General features: G+C 38.9%; 1 protein-coding gene across 2 annotated transcripts in view; it reads right to left on the minus strand.

The window, feature by feature from the left end:
- The window catches only part of LOC126373077 (uncharacterized), a 43159-nt gene that overhangs the window by 3422 nt on the left and 17124 nt on the right, over positions 1-22613 (minus strand). The window contains exons 8-19 of one of the 2 annotated variants that reach the window (XM_050019058.1): positions 21763-21992; positions 20414-20516; positions 19252-19379; positions 9705-9858; positions 9056-9189; positions 8496-8651; positions 5069-5191; positions 3794-4069; positions 3283-3503; positions 2559-2742; positions 2113-2308; positions 633-1217 (exon numbers count right to left, since the gene is read on the minus strand). In XM_050019058.1, the coding sequence (XP_049875015.1) occupies positions 633-1217; positions 2113-2308; positions 2559-2742; positions 3283-3503; positions 3794-4069; positions 5069-5191; positions 8496-8651; positions 9056-9189; positions 9705-9858; positions 19252-19379; positions 20414-20516; positions 21763-21992 (2490 nt within the window). The remainder of the gene's footprint in view (positions 1-632; positions 1218-2112; positions 2309-2558; positions 2743-3282; positions 3504-3793; positions 4070-5068; positions 5192-8495; positions 8652-9055; positions 9190-9704; positions 9859-19251; positions 19380-20413; positions 20517-21762; positions 21993-22613) is intronic. The other variant, XM_050019057.1, reaches the window with a different exon arrangement.

A 22613-nucleotide genomic window follows, 5' to 3' on the forward strand; every position in this document is an offset into this window, starting at 1 on the left:
CCAACCCCATCAACCCTGATTTCAGGGTTATTATTGAGCCGCCATAGGCTCCTGACATGACTCATGTAACGACTACTTACTTAACTCAGTAAGTAATAACCGGGACCAACGGCTTAACGTGCCTTCAGAAGCACGGTTCATCTTACTTTTTGGACAATCAGGTGATCAGCCTGTAATGTGATTTATGAATTTTAATCAAGAACAATGTAGTAAGTTCGACATTTCACACGTTTTTCTATGACGTCACAGGTTGCTTTCGGCTCTGCCCACCTTATTAGTGATCACGAGCGAGAGCTTATCATCATCATCAGCCCATTAACGTCCCCACTGCTGGGGCACGGGCCTTCCCTATGGATGGATAGGGAGATCGGGCCTTAAACCATCACGCGGGCCCAGTACGGATTGATGGTTATTAACGACCGCTAATGCAGCCGGGACCAACGGCTTAACGTGCCTTCCAAAGCACGGAGGAGCTCAAGATGAAAACTTTTTTTTGTGGTCACCCATCCTATGACCGGCCTTTGCGAAAGTTGCTTAACTTCAACAATCGCAGACCGACCGCATTAGCTTATAGATGATGCATAGTATATATGTATTTTGGTACAGGTATGCTGAAAGGCGCAAAAACTTACCTTTCTCATACGCCTGTTTGACCACTTCTTCCCAAGTCGGTTCATTTAGCTCCTTTCTCGCTGGCTCCAATCTCATGAGTAACGCCTTACAGGCTCTTACTGTGGCGTAGGCTACGGACTCGCTGGTGATGCTACCGTTACTGGCCATCGCGTTGGGAGACACGAAGTTATCGCTGCCTTTCACCAACACTTTATCCAAGGGTATCTTCAAAGTGTACGCGCAAACCTGAGCCACTTTCGTATTGATTCCTTGGCCCATCTCTATTCCTCCGTGAGATATGGCGACCGTCCCATCAGCGTGGTACACTGATATTGTCACGGGAAAGTTTCCGGAGTATCCTATAGGATAAGACATGAGAGAAAGCGTTAAAGCTCTCTTCTTCCAAGCGTTACCGTTGTTGTATCTACTGATTTCGGATCTCCGTTCGTCGAAGTGACAGTCGCGTTCGAAAGAGGTTATGATGTCTTTGATCGTGGTGTGTTTTGCGTCGAGGTTGGCGATTCGTACGTCGACGGGGTCTTTGTTCGTGGTAAACGCTATTCGTTCCATGAGGTGTTCCACTATCGCCGTCGCCTCTGTTGTTCCTGGAAAGGATTGGGCGGATATTCAGGGTGTTAGTGATACCGTAACGAAAACTTGGGGGATGAGATGATTCAGACCATGACTTCGAGTTGATATCAAGCGGAATTTCCTGTCGGAAAATTCATGAAAATGTTAGTGTTTTATTTTTAAATTATTTCCAGTCCCATATTGTGGTTTAAGTTGCATAGAAACCAAATAAAAAAGTCTGCTTATCCCGGTGGGAAGTAGGCGTGACTTCATGTATGTATGAAGTTAGAAGTGTAGTGAAGTATATTTGTATAGTTATTTCTAGTGTAGGCAAGAGCCGTGGTAGCTCAGTTGGTAGAACGCTTGCGTCACACTATGAGGTCGCAGGTTTGAAACCAGCACAGGCCTGAACCAATGATTGCCGAATTTGTTTTCAAATTCATGTTTAGATCATAAATGATTATCACGTGATCAGCGGTAAAGGAAAACATCGTGAGGAAACCCACATTTCCGAGAAATGCATTTTCGGATTGGGCTCGTTTTCCCTTCGCGGGTTGGAAGGTCCTGTCAAATTTTCAGGTTAGGTAAGCAGACCCTGTGAAATATGGGATAATACTATGGAGATAATGTACAACAATATGCACACACGTGCATGGGTTAAAGCCACTCGAGTCGCAGCTTGTCGGCGCTGCTGAAAGTAAGCACTGCGAACCGATTCTGTCTCTGTCCAGCTTACTTAACCGTCTACAGCTAGAATTAATTTTATTACTATGGAGATGGTGCATCTGCCAATGTCATCCAAACCCTAAAAGACCGACAAGGATCTCAGTCTATATCTTTGTTTGGCAACTGATTGGCGAAACGTCAGAGCGGCGAATTTCCTATTTTGAATTTGGGGGAATTCTTTGCCCAGGATGGGACTGTACTTACCAGGCGCGCGACACCAGGTATTGGAAGCTGTGTCAGTGAGCACACTGTAGCCACTGATGGACCATCTTTCACTGGCGTATAGATTGGTAAGGGTTCCCGCCACTTCTGCTGCGGACGTGTCGTTGAAGGAGAACCCGCAGTCGGAGTAGTACGACAGGTTTAGGTACTGGATTAATCCTTCGTTGTCTACGCCAACCTGTTGAGGATTGGGGGTGCCTGGGTCAAAGATTTGACAAAGTAATTTTTGTGATATGTCCTCACTGGGATTCGAAACCGGGACTTTCGGATCGTAAGCCCAACTCTCAACAATTGGTCCACGGGGGCCGTTGATAAAACATAAGAATTGGGGTAGCCAGAAGTACATCCATCGCAAGATGAGCAAAGTACCACACCTCACCGAGCTTTCCCTCGCTCCACCGGGCCGTTGATTTGTGTTAAAAACTCACCTCGTACTCGGCATAGCAGGATTGTCGTTTTCCTATGGAAGCCATGTTGTCGGTGAGCGGCATGACGAGTGTGGCGTCGCGGTTCAGCTTGTAGGCGGCGAGTGCGCAGGCGCAGGCCACCAGCCCGGACCGCGACGCCTTGCCGCCGTACGCGCCGCCTACCCGCGGGACTACCACCTCTACCCTGTAAGGAAATTGTTGGTGATTATTTTCTGTCCAAGTAGAGTTATTTCCTGATCTTCCTCTTCTTCTATCGTGTGGGTTGTGAGGTGGATTATCAACCCCATCAACCCTAGTGTCAGGATTACTATTGAGCCGTCAAAGGCCCCTAGCATGACTCATGTAATGACTACTAACTTACATCAGTAAGTAGTAACCGTGACCAACGGCGTAACGTGCCTTCGGAAGTATGGATCATTTTCTTTCATACAATCATATTGCCTGTACTGTCTTATAACCAAACTAGGGATCACAAAAGTGATTTTCGTGATGTGTCCCCACCGGGATTTGAACCCGGGACTTCCGGATCGTGAGCCCAACGCTCAAAGCACTGGACCACGGAGGCAGATTTCCTGATGCCTCGCAATGATAGTCCTGATGCGTAAAAACATCCTTGCATGCGTACGTGGATCTTTACGTGCGTGCATGCATGCGTGCGTGCGTACGTGCGTGCGTGCATGCGCACGTGTCGGCTTGTATGTGTCCGTTACAAAAAAAAACTCACTTATTCTCGGGTAAAGCCAGCATCTGAGCAACGGCCACGTGCACCAAGTCCATCCACTGCGTGGATGCGCGCACGCTGACACCCTGGTCAGTATTGCTCACGGAACAACACTGCGTCTCCATAGTGTAGTGGTATTGCGAGCCCATTGCGAAAGTGCCTTTAATAACGTGTTGGATGTCCTGGCCTTTGCTGGTAGGTGTTATAGATTTTTCGTTGCGGACCTTGAAAGTAAAAAAATAAATAAAATTTAAGTTTCAATAAGAAGGTGCTGATAGATAAATAATTAAATAAAGTTTAAGTTTGGTGCTGATTCTGGAGAACAAAACTTAATTTTAATCTTCGATAGCGCGTTTCAGGCTTGCATTATTGAATGGTGGCGCCATCTGTTGCATGTGGGCGGAACTAGCTGGTCAACTAGTTCGATCCGCCACATTTTAAAGACATTTTTGTTTTGTATGCTGTTGATGTTCTATGTTATAAATAAATAAAAGAGCAAACAATATTGACATACCCTTCTATCCTTATCCGGAGCAGCCAAAGCGTCTTTAATGTTCAGAACTGGTTTCGCTTCAGACTTCTTATAGAAGACCTTGACCAAATCAGCGGCTTTAAGGGCTAGCTTGTGTGTGATCGCGGCGACTATTCCAAGAGGTTGGCCGTAGTAAGAGATCTGCTTCGAAGCAAAGATCTCTTCCTCAAACTCTTGCCAGGGTATGGCGCTTGGTGTGAACGTGTTCTTGCCAGGAATATCTTTAGCTGTGTAGAACGCTAAAACTCCTGGGAGTTTCTGAAACAAATAAATGCAGACTTAGAAGTGTACATAATAATAATCACGATTAGTCACGTCAAAAAAAGGTTCGAAGGGATTCGAAGCGGCGCTCCCCATTTGAGAAGCAAACCAGTGAATCACAAGGCTGCTGTGACTTAGAAGTGAACAGGAAGGAATAAGATAATGAAGGCAAGATCCTACCGGGATTTCCGTAATGCTTTCGGAACAACATTTGACAGTATATATAAAATTTGACATTTGAAAGTTTGACAACTCTGATAACTCCGTTTCAGCGGATAAGAAAGTGACAGTTATTCGTTTAATTAACACGTTAATTAACAGACGGTGTAATATTTACAACCTAAATATTTATAAGTGTAAGAAATCTGTAACAAACTGGTTACTTACACTAACATATGATGAGACTGAAGACCTCCTCAGCGTAATTTCTTAGGTGCATCATTTCTATTTTTATTTCTTATATTTTGTCTCGATTTTGATTTGCCTAAATCTCGGAATCTTAAAATGGACTTTTAACTCCCATTTTGTGGTCACCCATTTTTACACACACACACACACACACAATACTTTCATTTACACACCATGCACACCAAATCACACCATCACATATTTTGACACAAATAGTTGTTCTACTTAATTCCCTATTGATTGATTGATTAGTTTTTTAATTTTTATCCTTATTTCTTTTATTTTTGTAGTCGTTTGTTTCTTTCTAAGTTGTAATTATGGCTACCCATTAAGACTGCTGATCTGGAGGTGGAGGCCTGGAATCCTATAATACAGGGTATCCTAGTATAGGTTCCAGCCTTTACACATGATCACCCGTTATGTTTAACCCTATTGTCTAAGATGTTTATGTACACTTTGTATCTTTGTATCTTTTACTAAAAGTTCAAAATTGCCTTGCAAAGTAAATATAAGTTATAACTTAAAATAAATTTAGGTGGTCTCTACAGGAATCGGGGTCAATAACTTGTTAAAACCAATACGACTCACCAAAGCTTCACTGGCATCGAACCTGTCTATCTCGCCGACGCATATAGTGGATAGCACGAACGCGACATGTGCTCCACGAGGGGTCCCTGTGACGTCACATACGTACTTCACTTCGCCGGAGCACTGGAATATTTACTTACATTAAATTTAATACAATAAATAGACCATTCATTTCAGGCAATTCTACAAAGAGAAAATTGAAATCGAAAGAAATTCTGACTCGGACGGGACTTGAACCCGCAGCTCTTGTCAAGCCGGGACAAGCGTGTTAACCATTACACCTACCTGCACCACCTGCTACTGCAGCTTCCCACAATCTATATACCTAGCCGGGGAAAAGAAGTTGCATGAAAAACCTCGGCAGAGGTACCTAGACGTTCTTTTAAAAAAATACATTTAATACTGTTATACAATTTAGCAATTTGGCTGCCAAAAATACACAATACAGACAAATATTATCACAAATACTTAATGTTAGAATAATAATAGTAATTAATGGCACCGATTCCTACAGTCACCTCCTAATTTTATTTTAAGTTATACCTGTGGTTTTCTTATTCGGCGAAAAGGAAAGGGACGGATGATAGACAGCTCTTAATTTTAGGAAGAATGAGTAAATGAATGAATAACCCGGGCGAATAAAATAGGCATCTCGCTGGTATGCAATCCGTTTGATGTGCTGTCTACTTAAGGTGATGCGTTTCACTCAGCTAGGTAACGCTGCGTCAGCAGATGGCGTTACTTCTGCAGTTTTCGTATTTTTTTCCATTTATTCGTTTAGTGTTGAGTTCTGACCCAGTGAAATGTTAGGTGGCGAAATCTTACATACATTATCTTTAAGTTAAGCTACAATTTTGAAGTATTTACTGCAGATATCATATTAAAACATTGCATCAAAAGTTGGTGTCATTTCAATTTGTGTACAAACACGAAGCTGTCACACACACATGCGAACTAGGTTAGCTATTAAAAGAGATGCATAATTTGAAGTCTACTTCTAACTTCTAAATGGCGCATTTGGTAAAGCAGTCGCCGCCATTCTTAAGTTTCACGGTTCAAACCCAAGTGCATGTTTTAATTGTTTTTACTTTTTGTATTTTTTTTTACAATTGAATTTGGCGAACCCGTCTATTTGTTACGGAATTTTCAAAAAGTATCACTTTTACCAATAATATTATAATTATACAATAATGTAATTTGCACTAAAGTACCTTCCGTAATTTCCGTATTTTTATTTTGTAAAATTCTAACAGGCATTAATCGCATCAGTGAACATGCGGCTAACTAAAAAACTACTGAACGGATTTTCATACGGTTTTCACCAATGAGTAGAGTGATTCATGGGCGTGCTTTAGGGTATATAATTTATACAAGTATTTTTTTTTTGTATAAAATGGTTCAAAAATGATGATGAATGTCAAACATAATTATCGTTACAAATATAGCCGACTTGGAGCTTTCGGCGAAAACACTGCCTGACCCCATTGAGATATAACAAAACAACGTATGGTTGAATTGTTCCTTTTTTGTAGGTCTACCGAAAAGTCCACAATATGTCATAATAATTATATTGTGCATAAAGAATTGTGTATATGTATTGTATGATTTTACAAATAACGATCACAGTACAGTAATAATAAGGTAGATTTTTCCTAAATTGCGTCGGTTCAAACTTTGTCGCATCGCGTTTGAAAGATGTAATAGCGCTTCAGGACGTCCCGCAAGCACGGCGCTGATGTCGCAGTATCCGCATATAATTATTATGACTTGTCATTTAGTTCCAATAAAATCCGCGGGACTTCATACGTATGTTAGTGACAGCTGGTGATAGCATGCGGGACACTTAGCAGCTAATCGAATTCTATGTTGTTTTCGCGCCCAGTCCAGACGACTTGCAGCGCATTTCTGGACTTATATTTACGCGTGGTGTTTATTGTTAGGTTAGTTAGTTCAGGTTAGGACGTCTTTTTTTAACGAGGACGTTAAAAAAAGACGAGGCTGGGACGTATTGAAGTAGTATTTCCATATATACGCGGCCTGAAATGGGCTGTTTCAGGGACCTGAACTGGTTGCTGTCAAACTTATTATCACGTTTTCTTGATTAAAATTCATAAATAAGTCAAATAGAAAAAATAAAAAAGATTTTCGTTAGTTTTAGATCTGTCATGATGTCTGTGATGTTTGTTTATTATACACAAGAATTTCAAAATTTATCTTATTTTTTTTCCCAAAGGGCAAGGCAAAGGGATCTATGCCTATACAGCCATGTCTTGTGTTTTTTTTCTTGATGATGATTAATGAAATGATGAAACCTAAGCCCCCACCCTCGGAGCAGACTCCTACTCCGAACCCCAAACGAAGTAAGCAGCTTGTTGGCGCAAAGCGAAAATAGATAGATACATTTTGTTTATTGAATATTCCGATTTAATAATACTATCGGGAATGTTTTCCGACTAACTTAATGTGATCATTAGCCACAAAACACCACTTCATATTGATTATTTAGATTATTCAACGAAGAAATTAACCTTCCCGTTACCGTTTCTACCAAAAAGTCTGCGGCAAAGAGAATATAAATAAATCTGTATGTTGGATGGAAAAACAATTAATTAAAAATGACTACTATTTAGGCCGGCAAATGCAACAACTTTTTTTTTGATTTGGTTTTCCCCGAAGGGTAAGGCAAAGGGAACTATGCCCATACAGCCATTTCATTTTATGTATTGATTTTTTATTATAATATATGTCCTCTTTTAAAACACGGTACTTACCCATTATTTAAAAATGTTTAAATAATATGCGTTAAAACAAATTATTTTTCCAATATTCCTTTTCTCAGATTGTAGTATTTTTAGTTTTTTATTTATATTTATTCTCTTCATACAAAATCTCTTTATAAATTGTCACTGACATTCTATTACACTTGTCAAGTAGTCAAAGCCTTTAGAGAAAAAAAAACTATCACGCACACAAACTAACATTGACACCTCTACACGCTCAGCAAATACACTGTAATCTGCACCACTACAAATGTAGAATTGATCAAAATTGAGGGTCTGAAATATGGTACTTCTCGTATTCGGACCCTAAATTTTTGTTAGTTTGCGAAAATAATACACCAAAATATTACTATTTATCGGTTTTATAACAATATTCCTCTATCCGTTTTCCTGTAGCACTGCATCAACTTTTGTATGGAAAACGAATCACCTTAACCTTGTCGGGTTATTGGCCGATGTAAAATTTTAAGACGGTTGTTTTAGATTTCTGCTTAAAATTGACGTGTGTTCCATATTTTTTATGCCTGTCGATTACCCGTCCCTTTTTCGGCGGATAAGAAAATGACAGGTATAACTTAAAATAAAATTAGATGGCGTCTGCAGGAATTAGCACCATTACTTAATGAGGTATTTTTGTATCACGTTACCTGAGTCAACGCCTCTAGTTTAGGTATGGGCTGGTTGAGTGGCCACAGTTTTTTGTCAGTATCGAAGGTTTGCGTACCATGGGACACGCCGCGTTCTAGCAATGTTCCTCCCGATTTGTACCGTGGATTTACTGACGTACAGAATGATAGGATAGCCTGAAAAATGTCAAGTAATGTTTAATCTACTATTTTGGTGGTTTAATGGTCGCTATGAACCGGAGAAGTTAGGGGTCCAACTCTTTTTGAAAAGCAGCTGGGAAAACGTTCAATGATTGCATCAGGGGGGTGAAAAATGCCATTTTGCTATTTGACATTTTTCTGCATTGCGCACTTACTTTCATATGCGCAAATGTTAAATTGCAATATTGCTTTTTAGATGAATTGCTTCGATGTGGCTTTTTTAACACCCCAGGTCGACACATGAGTCATGTCAGTGGCCTTCAGCAGCTGAATAACGACCCTGACACCAGAGTTGCGGAGGTTACGAGAAGTCATCCACCTCACAACCCACACGCTAAAAGAAGTAAATGATGCATAAGGAGTAAATATGAAAATATTACCTTGTAAAGCAGACCTACGGCTAAGGTCTTCCTGCATGCTGGGGACGGTTCAGGAGGAACGTCTACGGGAATCAACTCATTCTTCAGTTTAGTCAATGTTGTCTGCAATGTACCCTCACTGTATAGATTTTGACCTGAAACACGCATAAATACGATAGAACTCTAGATTTTTTCTGTTCTAATTTCAAATTGGGTATGCCTTCAAAAGGTTCAGTAGTTCTTTTTTAATTTTACTTATTGTGGATTTGCCGATGGCCGAATAGATGGGAAGCGCTGAGGGCTCTCATCCGGTACAAAATTTAAGACAATAGTCCTGAGTATGCACAGCGGGCGCGAACCTCGGCTGTAGACGTCGTCTGAGAGGATAATATTTGAAAGAATTGATTGACCCTAGTAGGCCGATAGCGATAAGCGCTGAATGAGGGAATGATCTACTGTGAATCGCGAGTGTTTGAAACAATTCATGAATGTAGAGCAGATGGATTTCTATAGTCTCACCTTCATCACTAATTTTAGAGCCTCTTGTCGGTGCAGCATGATACTTTTAGCAAAAAATGCAAAAAGCAGTGGTTTCCCTCTTACCTTCCGCCCCAAGTATCATCTTATCCGGTGGGAAATAGAAGGAGTTTTTGTATGTTTTGTCCCTTACCTTTTAAAACATCCTCGGTTTGTCTCGCTCTAATAAAAGTAGGGCTGATGGCTCCAAAAACGATGTTTGCCTCGACCACTTTGTTGGCAGAATCTATTTTGAACATAAATCCAGCGTTTACAATTGCGTGTGCGTTTTGACTACGTGGCATTATCTGTGAAGAGAGAAAATATTTATTACTTAGAGGAGAGAAGCTCTCCTTTCCCCGCGACCTCTCTAGGCCTTCGGTCTGCAATGGATGGGATACTGAGGCTGGTTATAATAATTACCTAATAAATAATTATTGGCTGTCCCATTCTCTGATGGGGCCAAATTTTTTTATAAAATCTACTGATGTGGTTTAGCTCATAAATCGTACTAAACCTTTTATAAGGTGATTGTATGAAACAATTGATGAATGTGGAGGAAGCAAGAGAAGTGTCTCAGGATCGAAGCAAATGGAATTTCACAGTCTCTGCTTACCTCGGTGGGACATTATATATATATATTTCTTTCTTTCTTTACATAGGCATGAGCAGCATTATGTATAATGTATTTATGTTATCTTTAATATTGTACTTATTCTTTTTAAATAAATAGATAATGAGAGATGAGAGTTTTTTCACATCACCACTAATGACACCAAGATCATTATCAGTGATCGGAATCACAGGGCCATTTCAGTACGCTGAATTAATATGGATATGACTAAACCGAAATTGGGTCGTGTACTACGTCGTATGTCGTGTACGGTCGGTTCAAAAAGAGGCAAATATTGAGAGTTATTGAGGACAGAAGAGGCAAGATGATTGGATACTTAATAAGACACGACGAATTCATTAAAACTTCATAGAAGGGAAACTACAAGAAACAGAGGAAGGGGAAGACCAAGAGCTTGCATGGAACAGATTAAAGAGAAGGCGAACGTCGTGTCTTATAAGGAAGTGAAGGAATTGGTCTTTGATAGACAAGAATGGAGAATGCTACACCGACAAGAGCGTGGCGCTTAAATTACAGATGGTGACTAGGTTCAAGACAATTTAACATTTCTATAAACGCATAAAAAACAAAACCGTCATACAATTGAACAAAACAAGAACGACTGTTCATGTACCTACTTACTTTCAGCCATCTTGGGTGTATCCCGCTATTTCTATTACGTATTTCCATTGATAGAAATACTGGGACTGATTCAGACTGATTGTCCCACTATTTCTATTGCTGTCGGCTGCGTCAAAAGAATGCTGCATTATCACCTCTCATGACGGCGTACATACAGAAACTATTTTATTTATTTCCTCTTTAGTTAAAACCTCTTTAGAAGAGAGGATCGAACGCTTGGCAACTCCCGTCAACAATTGGGACGTGTACCAGGTTCAAGATAAATTATGAAACTCTGATTACTAAAAAAGACAGATCTAAAACTAATGAAAATCATTTTCTTTTTTCTATTTAACTTATTTATGAATTTTAATTAAAAAAACGTAGTAATAAGTAAGACATTTTATCACGTTCTACTATGACACAATGTGGTTTTTTATACAAATTCCGTAGTAATTTCGTGTTTTGACGTTTAGTAAAAAGTTACTGATTTGACTAGTAGGAAACTAGTCTATTCCCGGAAATTAAAAGTTTGGAAATTAAAATAAATAATAACTGACTGTTTTCTATTTCTAGACTAACATTTATCTTTCTATGACCCACTCACCCCAGTTATCTACCCTAATATTTCACATAGTTCCCGCATTTAATAACTTTAAATTTTATTTACGTTAATACAGAGTGTTAGTGACGTCGTAACGAAAACTTTGAGGGATGTTTCAGGCCATGATTCTGAGTTGATATCAAGTGGAATTTTCCGTCGCAAAAGTATGGAACGGAAAATAATATAAAAAAACATTTAAAAAATCATAAATTTTCCGACAGGAAATTCCACTTAATATCAACTCTGAATCATGGTCTGAATCATCCTCCTCAGTATTCGTTGCGGTGTCACTAACACCCATACCTACTTGTATGGGTACCTGTATGTACTGGTAAGGGGTGTAAGTGACCTCGTAACGAATACTGAGGGGGTTGATTTAGCTCATTATTCTGAGTTAATATCAATTGGAATTATCAATCGCAAAAGTATAGAATTGAAGATAATTAAAAAAAACTAAAAAGAAATCATGAATTTCGCGACAAAAAATACCACTTGATATTAACTCAGAATCATGGTCTGAATCATCCCCCTCAGTATTCGTTACGATGTCACTAACACCCTGTATATTATGTTGTGGGTATGGTGTCGGGACCAAAAATAATGTTTGTAACATTTAATGTATAAATAAAATAATAACTGCGAGCATATCCATAGTTTTAATAATGTTTGCTCCGTGATTTCGATCTATGGACATAATGAAATACTTCGTAATATCTATATAGCTATTTAATTCTGCAGCACTTGTAATTGATGATGATACTTTAAATGTACGGACGACACATTAATATCACATTTGGAACGTCACAATACCCGAGAACAGGGCTCTATAGAAGCGATTTATCAAGCGAAATCCACACTACTACTTTTAAAGAAGTACTGTTCGGTAAAAGTCAAATGACGTCGTCATGTTATTTTGCCGTTTTTATTCTCATACTTCAATGGCGGCTCATTTTGAGCGCTCACAAATCGCAAGTAGTAAGTTTCGCTTTGTGCAAGAATCCTGATCCTCCCTTCGACAAAGACCGAAATAGCATCCTCATGGGTATAGTGGAAGAGTATAAACAGGACAATAAGACCTACGTACGAGGTAGGTAATCAAATCTTCTTCTTCTAACGTGTGGATTGTGAGGTGGATTACCAACTCCATCAACCCAGGTGCCAGAGTAACTATTGAGCCGCCAAAAGCCCCTGGCATGGCTCATGTAACGACTACTAATTTACATCAGTAAGTAGTATCCGGGACCAACGGCTTAACGATCTGCCTGTGTTGTCCTAACCAAACTAGGGAACACAAAATGATTTTTGTGCGATATGTCCCTACCGGGATTTGAACCCAGGACGTCCGGAATATGAGCTAACCGCTCAAACTAATGGACCAAATAATCTTGATTTCATTTTAATGTATCATTAATTATGATTATCATAAAAAACACAAACATTTGGTAATAATCTGCCTTTGATAGATTGAGATTGTGTGGCTTTTTAAGCGAATGCTTAAAAGGAGGTTATAAGTTTGACGTGTATGTATGTAACATTGTTGATTTTGCACAATATTCCCGCTCTTATGTTGGTCTAGGTGGGCTTCTAAAACACGTGACTAAGCCCGCGCCGGTTCGAACCTGGGGCCTGTTTAATAAAACTTACAATTGTAAATTACAGTGACAATTTGATGTACATTGCGTAGTGTGTGATCACAAATATTTTGCAGTTTCATATTAGCTACGTAATGAACACCAAATTGTCGTTGTAATTTACAATTGTAAGTTTTATTAAACAGGCCCCTGGCTTCGGTACCGGACTTGCATAAAAAAGTTAAGTGCACTTTCCACTAACACGTCATTTGGGTCGATCATTTCATACGGCGATATGGATTACCACCTATCGTGATGGTCTTGTTTCTGTTCAAAGCTCGGTGAGGTGTACTTCTGAGGTGTGAGGTCATCTTCACGAGTACTAATATGTATACACTTTGAAACCATGTCACATTAATGAGAGTGGGGTTGAGCCGCCGACAGCGGTTCTTAGTAATACACATTCAGAGGCCAATTATAGCTATCCACGTGTTACATAGAGAAAAAAATACATAAGTAGTTAATTGAAACTGGTTATTTATTTATTTATTTAAGATACACCATCGGTATATACATAAAAATTACATGAATAAAATTCAACGGACAATGACCGTATGTTATACCATTACAGGCGTATACAACATTCAACTGGTTGGTTGGAATGGTTGGAACTGTGACTCAATATAATAGGGAAAAAAAAAACAAAAGCTTATAAACATTATACCAACAGGGAGGGTATGTGAAATGACTGTGTGGGGGTGTGTTTTGTGTACCTATTTGTGAAAGAGGGTGAGGGTGTGTGTATGTGAAAGTCTTATACCAATTCTTCATTTATCAGGAAACCTGACGATGCTACAGGAGTCGATCATCTATGCAAGATTCCGATCAGGCGTCGAGAAGCTCGGCAAAAAAACAAGATTCAACTTAGATTACAAGAAACTTACATGCAATAATATGATTACGAAACTAATCCTTATTGCCGGCGGGATCAACTACGACACAGAACCTAATGGGCAATGTAAAGTTCATAAGGGTAATTATGTATTTGATAAAGTTGATATAAGTCAGATTGAAAAGAGCGTTAATTTCATTCCGGTGAGGGAAAGCGGACTTAATGTGTGGTATATAGGCATGTATAGGCCGGGGGGTACGGTAATATGTTTTGATATTCGTGTGTACATCTTTTAAAAAGTATTTCTGCTGCTGTTGCCGAACTATTCATAGTTCGACTAGCTATTCAAAATTCAAATTCAAATATATTATTTCAGAAAATAAAAGTTCCATAGCTGTTAGCAATATAGGTTCTTAGAATTCTTCTTCTACTAACGTAGAATCAGAAGAAGAATACATTGGCCCCGATTCCTGCAGACATCTCTTAATTTTACTTTAAGTTATAACTGTCATTTTCTTATCCGCCGAAAAGGAAAGGGACGGATGATTGACAGCTCTTAATTTTAGGAAGAATGAGTAAATAAATGAATAACCCGGGCGAATTTTTAGATTTGTGCTTAAAATTGACGTGTGTTCCATAAATTTTATGCTTGTCGATTACCCGTCCCTTTCCTTTTCGGCGGATAAGAAAATGACAGATATAACTTAAAATAAAATTAGATGGTATTTACAGGAATTAGCACCATTGTTTTAAGTTTACGCGGTTATTGGCCCCGATTCCTGCAGACATCTCTTAATTTTACTTTAAGTTATACCTGTCATTTTCTTATCCGCCGAAAAGGAAAGGGACGGATGATTGACAGCTCTTAATTTTAGGAAGAATGAGTAAATAAATGAATAACCCGGGCGAATTTTTAGACGGTTGTTTTAGATTTGTGCTTAAAATTGACGTGTGTTCCATAAATTTTATGCTTGTCGATTACCCGTCCCTTTCCTTTTCGGCGGATAAGAAAGTGACAGATATAACTTAAAATAAAATTAGATGGTGTTTACAGGAATTAGCACCATTATCATAATTAAAGCACATAATACACAAGCACATAAGCACATAATATCGGGAGTCTCATATCCCCATTTAAACGCGGTAAGAACCCGTTATTATGTGCTTTAATTATAAGAATAAGAATGTATGTATGTTAGTAGAATGTATGTTATTGTATGTACGTATTTTTTTTAACTTACATACATACATACATAAACTCACGCCCGTAATCCCTAATGGGGTGGGCAGAGCCACAAGTAATCAAAGACAACTTGCAGCCACTGTTGATACGAAGTCCAAAGATGGATATGATGAATATTTTTTTTTAACTTGATCTTTATTATTTTTATTCTTGGTTTTCTATTTTCATTGTGTATAATTTTAAGCTGTTGTAGTGCCCTCACAGGGTCCCTGTTTGTACTTTCCTCTTCTTTTACTACCTTTGTGAAAACATTAGGAATGCAATAAATATCTTATCTTATCTTAGGGTGGTGTTAATAAACTAATCTCAGCTTCGAGACTGCCCTCAAGATCATGTCAATGTGACAGTTCTCATAAAAAAACAAGAACTTGAGCATGATCTTGAGGGCAGTCTCATCTGAGATTAGTTTATTAATACCACAATTAGAATCAGCGGCGGCGGTGCATTTAAAGATTATTTCAGATGTTTGCAAGAATAAAACGTATTATAGATAAAGCAGACAAAAAAACTAAGGAGAAGAACAAAACGTCACTAGCACTGTCGGGGTTCAGTATCATTCTTGCGAAAAGTGAAAAATTACAAAATGTCACTAAAATAAATTGGCATAATAATATTGCTATTGTTGACCTTGAAAATCATCGATTCTATCGATAGTATAGATCACGGAATAGAAGAAAGAGGTTGGAAGAACCAAATGAGCGCGAAACGCGCATCATACAAGTATAAATAGTTCATACATTGCACTCCACTCTGCAAACTTTACGACGCACGGAGCTCCGCTATGGTATATAAAAAGGTCGTCTTGTACACTATAACCGGCAGGGCAAAAAATCAAATACCGGCTATGGTGATTCCGTGCTTCGGAGGGCACGTTAACCCGTTGGTCCCGGCTATTAGCCGTAAAAACACCTCCACTAACCCGCATTGAAACAGCGTGGTGGAGTATGCTCCATACCCCCTCCGGTTGATTGAGGGGAGGCCTGTGCCCATTAGTGGGACGTATATAGGCTGTTTATGTGTTATGTGTGTTATGTGATGCAAAGAGATCCCTCCTTATCACAGGAAAGCTACACTTTTGCATGCAGTATTGACAAAAATATACATTGCCGGTAAAGTGGCTATGAATTTTTTTAGAAGCAGTAGAGCTGTCGTAGTTATCTGTCTGCAAGAGTAGTAGTAAAAAGGGTGGGGTTGAACCGGCGACGGCGGTTCTCATACAAAATGAGGGTTTCTGACATCTTTCTTATATTCCGTGGCTAGACCTATCCAACCCCACCCGGGTTGAACCGGCGACAGCAGTTCTCATACTAAATGCTGGTTTCCAACCTCTTCTTCCATTCCGTGGCTAGACCTATCCAACCCCACACGGGTTGAAATGGCGACAGCGGTTCTCATACAAATGCGCGTTGGGCCTTTCCATTCTCTTTTTTCTATTCCGAGGTATACCTACGCACAGGACCGCGAAAAATGGAAAGAGGAAGGGGAGGCCTTTGCCCAGCAGTGGGATCTTGTAGGCTAGATTAGATTGGATTAGTGGTATAGAAAGATTATTTAAATGAAAACTATCGTTACACAACAGTACTATCGATTCTGACTATAGGGAATTTCGATAATACAGATGATTTTCAAGATATAGCGATAAGCAACGTATAGGTATATCGATATTTAACGATAGGATTCATCTATATGAACTATCGATATAATTATATTTTTTAAACTATCAATAGTCTATCGATAAGCAACAGTAATTCTAATTAAAACAGATAATAACGGGTTCTTACCGCGTTTAAAGTAGGTATATGAGACTCCCGATATTTCGACACTGTTGCAAGTGCCGTGATCACGGGATGACTTATATTATGCGTCTCATATCCCTACTTTAAACGCGGTAAGAACCCGTTATTACATAATAACGGGTTTTAATTATAATAATAACCGCGTAAACTTAAAACAACAGTAATTCTGTCCTTATATTTATCAAAATTAACTTGCAAGGCATTTCACCCTTTAAAACTTTTTGTATAATGTACTTAATTAAATAAAGAGCATAGAAAAGTTATTAAACTATACGAGATGCTATTGCTGTTTCATTCTTTCTCCCAGATTTCGGATGGCTGTAAGTGTATTACATTTGTCGATTTTGTCTATCCAAGACAAACAATTGGATGGTTTCCTTTATATTTTTTTGACGTGACTTATTGTAGATTTGCCGCAGATGGCATTAACTACTTGGCCGGACAAATGGGGAGCGCTGAGGGCTCTCACCCGGTACAAAATTTAAGACAACAGGTCTGAGGGTACCTTGGGTGCGACCCTCGGCTCAGGGCGTCGTCTGAGAGGAAGAATATTTGAAAGAATTAATCGACCCTAGTGTGTGGATAGCTACAAGCGCTGAATGAGGGAAATCGTAAACCACGCCAGCGGGGTCGGTATCGAAGTTTTGAAGAGTTTGTTGTCGCGAGCTGCCGCCTCTATTGCTAGAGTAATCGGGTCATCGGGATTGTATATTACATGGTTTAAGAAGACCAGGTATGCTCAAATCCTATGACAAGCCGCCATTGCTAGCCCTTTGATGACGTAAGTGTTATTATTGAAAATTAAGTGAATTACTGACTAATGTATTTAGTTACTATATAACAAGAACAGGACATAACAGTAAGAAATAGATGATATCTGATCATATGATATCAGAAATTAATACAAACTTCAAAACAAAAAATTTAATGATGATAAATTACTATGTATAGAAAGAAAGATATTATCACGAACTTCAATGAAAACTCTTGATAAATATTATATGACGATTCTTTGTAATAAAATCCAGACATACATACATTACATACATAAACTCACGCCTATTCTCCACCGGGGTAAGCAGACTATGGAATTCCATTTGCTTCGATCCTGACACATTTCTCTTGCTTCCTCGACTTTCATCAATCGTTTCATACACGCACGCCGGTTCAGAGTAGATCGCGTAGGTAGGCAATAAAACTTTTCTAAGAACATCTCCAATTATAAAAATAAACACAAATAATAACGTTCGTGCCTCACCCAACAGGGTCCACATAATACCAGCGTCGTGGTTTCACGCCGCGACTTGTGTGCTGAGTGAGGCACTTTTATCTCAGGACGTCCACCACGACCTTATGATCATTCTAATGAACATCCTCCTATGCTTTTTGTAATTGTTTTGTGAAAAATTTAAGTGATGTTATTGTGTTGTCTTTGTGTGTGGCGTGATTTTATAATAAACAATTTCTATTCTATTCTAAACAAATAGAACTTAATTTATTTTTAAATCGAAACATTCCGATGGTAACAGATATAACACCAATTATAACACATAAAAGGGCTTTTTGGCTAAATGAGTCACAGCGGCTGGAAAGGCCGACTATGTAGATAACGGAGCTAATGCCCGTAGACACCACTTAATTTTATTTTAAGTTATACCTGACATTTTTTATCCGTAGAAAAGGACGGCAGAAAATTCCACTTGATATTAACTCAGAATCATGGTCCAAATCCCGGTGGGGACACATCACGAAAATCACTTTGTGATACCTAGTTTGGTTGTTTCCATTACAGGCTGATCACATGATTGTCCGACAGTAAGATGATCCATGCTTCGGAAGACACGTTAAGCTGTTGGTCCCGGTTACTACTTACTGATGTAAGTTAGTAGTCGTTACATGACCCATGTCAGGGGATTTTTGCGGTTCTATAATAACCCTGATACCAGGGTTGTTGGGGTTGGTAATCCACCTCATAACCCACACGACAAGAAGAAGAAGAAGCCGTAAAAACACCTTCACCAACCCGCAGTAGACCAGCGTGGTGGAGTATGCTCCATAACTCCTCCGGTTGATTCCTTTATGTTATGTGTTTATTTAAACTTCTCTCCCGAGGTCCACCTATTTAGTTGACCTGGTGGACCTTGGGAAAACATATTCTTCCGTGGTCCACCTGGTGGAAATTATTATTTAACCGTGGTCCACCTTTGAGCACACGATCTTTTTGTCTTTAATAATATATGGCAGGTGAACTAAATCTAGGTCCACCTGGACCTCGGGAAAGAAGGGTTTATTTACCTATCAAACGGGTACACGAGTGTAGAACTAGGAATATTCGCAACTAGGTTATCTGACTCTACTAACCTTGAAAGTCCGAACGAGGCAGTTCGACGCAAGAGGAGGTAACTTGACATCCAGTATTAGCTTATTCTTCAGGTCCTCTTTTAAGAAGTTCTGCATGCCGACTTCCTTCTTTTCCATTGAATTATTTACTGAAACAATACATTTTTTTTAATTTATAATACTCCATGAATCACACACACGTGCTGATTCCTGTAGACATCATCTAATTATATTTTAATATACCCGTCATTTTAGTATCTGCCGAAAAGGAAAGGGACAGGTGATCGACAGGTAAAATTTATGGAGAATAGAATAGAAACTTTATTTGCGTCAAACATGGTGAATAAGGTACAAGATATATTCATGGAGACAAGTGGGTATTAGAAGTAGGTACTATACATAATGTAATATACATATGTAGACAAAGGTACACTTCACTTCACTTTTGTTTTTTCTTCAGGAGCACACCTTCGACAAGTTTAGCAGTCATTTTTGGCTACTATTTACTTATTAAGTATATAGTCGTTACATGCCATGTCTGGGGCCTTTGGCGGCTTACTATTGAGCCCTTACACTAGGGTTGATGAGGTAGGACATTGACCGTACAACCCACACAAGAGAAGACTGAAATTGTATTACAACATTTCTTTTTATTTTATGTTTTATTACTTTTATTATTTAAGAACGCCTAGGGTCCTGTTATAGAATAAGGGATAATTAATATAGGACGGCAACTCTCCGCTCCCCACCAGTTTCTGAGCTAGGTTTACCTCACCCCCCTCGAACATAGTTTAGACTTGAATCGTATGGTGTCAGATGTCACACACACAGATGCGTGTATGATAATGTCAATGTGTAGTGTGGTGTACGCATCTAGTCGATATATGAGCCATGTTACACCTGACAAACTTTTTGGCTCAACAATTGCGTAGTTTCCTAGGTCAAAGATAAATTATCAAATTCTGATTACTAAATAAAGGCAGATCTAAAACTAGTGAAAAACATTTTCTTTTTTCTATTTAACTTATTTATGAATTTTAATCAAGAATACGTCACAGGTTGCTTTTTCATACAAATTCCATAGTAACTTTGTGTTTTTGACGTATAGTAATAATTAACTGATTAGACTAGTTGCTGAGATTGGTCATTAAACTGACAACTGACACGAGAGAAGAATACATACCAATAGTGACTGTCGCCTGGACAGTCTCCAGAAGTAAGAAGATATCTGAAGGGAAGTCCGGATGAATGTTCTTGATTGCCAAGTTACCACCGATGGTGCCAACCTGCAGTGACATAATATATGCTCGCGACTACATTCCGTATGGGTTGCTAACCGATCATGACTATATCCCAACTGGGGTAGTCAGAGGTACATCTAAGTGCCCACGACTCACCGAGCTTTCTGTTAGACAAAGATAGGTGGTCCAAAAGAAATAATGATTAAGAACAATGTTATTATAGCGTAAGCAGGGATGTATCATCCGCCTTAGTATTCGTTACTATGTCACTAACACCCTGTATATGATCGCTTAGGGAACAAATTAATCTTATCTGTTAATTGGCTTCCAACTAGTTCCAACTATTATTGTATTAGGTATTATTTCCGACTAACACCTGTTGTTTAGGTTCGTCACGAAAATTATCTTCATAAATGCGTAATTAAACGACGTGCCTATAGAGATTAGCGTCTCGGTATTTCAGACTAGTTATTTCTCGGATAGATAAAAATCTTTCTATCCGGTGCTCTGTTTGGCGCATAACATGTCTCACTTGCAAACACCGCCGGGCTGCACTGTATGACGGATGCGGCAGAGACTTGGTTAGAGGAGCTTAAGCTGGATATAATGATCCACGTCGGCTTTCGCGAGCAGATTTGGAGAGTTAGTGACATCTCGCACTTACAATGCAGTAACTAAGTCCTGCTGTATTATAGACTGCTCTATTCCGGTAGGAAAGGCCGTGTTAACAGACTGGTTACTCATCCTGGAATATTCTTTTTATGTTATAATTTTATATTGTAAGTAATACTAAGGCTAGTTTTTAATAAAAAAAATAATAACTGGTTCCCCATTCAGGCACTACCTAGTTTGGGGACCCCTGTACAACTCCTGTTTAGAATATTTAGAATATAATAAGCACATTTTTAGTAATAAGTAAACATATTTGTACTTCCCTTATTTTGTGCAATAAAGTTTTACCGAGGTAGGGATATAACGGAGTACCTATAAATTGTGTAAAGTATTTCTGAATGTGTAATAAGTATACTTCCAACCCGCGAAGGGAAAACCAGCCCAATAGAGGTTAAGTCACATACCTTCGAAAATGCATTTTTTGTGAACGTGAGTTTCCTCATGATGTTTACCTTCACCGCTGAGCACGTGATAATCATTTATTATCCAAACATGATATAAAAACGACAATCGTTGGTTTAGGCCTGTGCTGGATTCCAACCTGCGACCTCAAAGTGAGAGGCAAGCGTTCTACCAACTGGGCTACCACGGCTCTATGTGACGCAAAAGGTATACTTACATTTCTAACAGGCACATGTGCAACCAAATCTACATGTTTGTAGAACTCATTCAAATATCTGAAGTCTTCATTCGAGTCAGCCCATTTGCGGAATGTAAGCATCATATCCGTTAGAGTCATGCCGGCTCCAAGGACTAAGTTCGCATCATGTATAGACTCTTTCAACGCCTCGATTGAGGAGATATCGATGTATATTCGTGGTTGCATTGATTCTGGGTACACTCCTGAAAGAGAAATGACTAATTAGTCTCCTCTGTGAGTTGTAAGGTACCTGGCCTCATCAACCCTGGTACCAGGGTTACTATTGAGCCACTAAAGGCATACTCATTAGTAACACTGCAGTAATCAGATATCAGAATCATCTATTCAACATAATCATCATGGATAAACTTGTTGAAGTTGAAGGTCAATGTAACATTTTTTAATTTACGTCATTTCGCAAGGTGTTATGGCTGAGGAGAAGAAATGACAAGAAACTGCAACAGCAACACATCTTTTAAATCAATGAGGGTATACATTACAATTATTTAATAACTAGAGAAACACATTTTTATTATTTAGGTAGTCTCAATCTTATAATAAGCTTTTTTACATAAAGTAAGCTTCACATTACGTTTGGTAGAACAAATAATAATATATAACCATTAAATAATTAATAACCATTGACTTCGTATACAAACCGACTACCAATAAAACAGCTTTGATTTTTTGACGCTATTATCAGATAATTTATGAATCTAATAATAGTACATGTGCGTAAAACGTCCAATTTGCGTCACAGAATGTTACTTACCTGCTTATTAATAATTAAGCAGCTGATAGCTTAAAAAATCTGAACGCGATCACAAAAT

Source organism: Pectinophora gossypiella, chromosome 15, assembly GCF_024362695.1.
Source record: "Pectinophora gossypiella chromosome 15, ilPecGoss1.1, whole genome shotgun sequence".
Taxonomy (NCBI): Eukaryota; Metazoa; Arthropoda; class Insecta; order Lepidoptera; family Gelechiidae; genus Pectinophora; species Pectinophora gossypiella.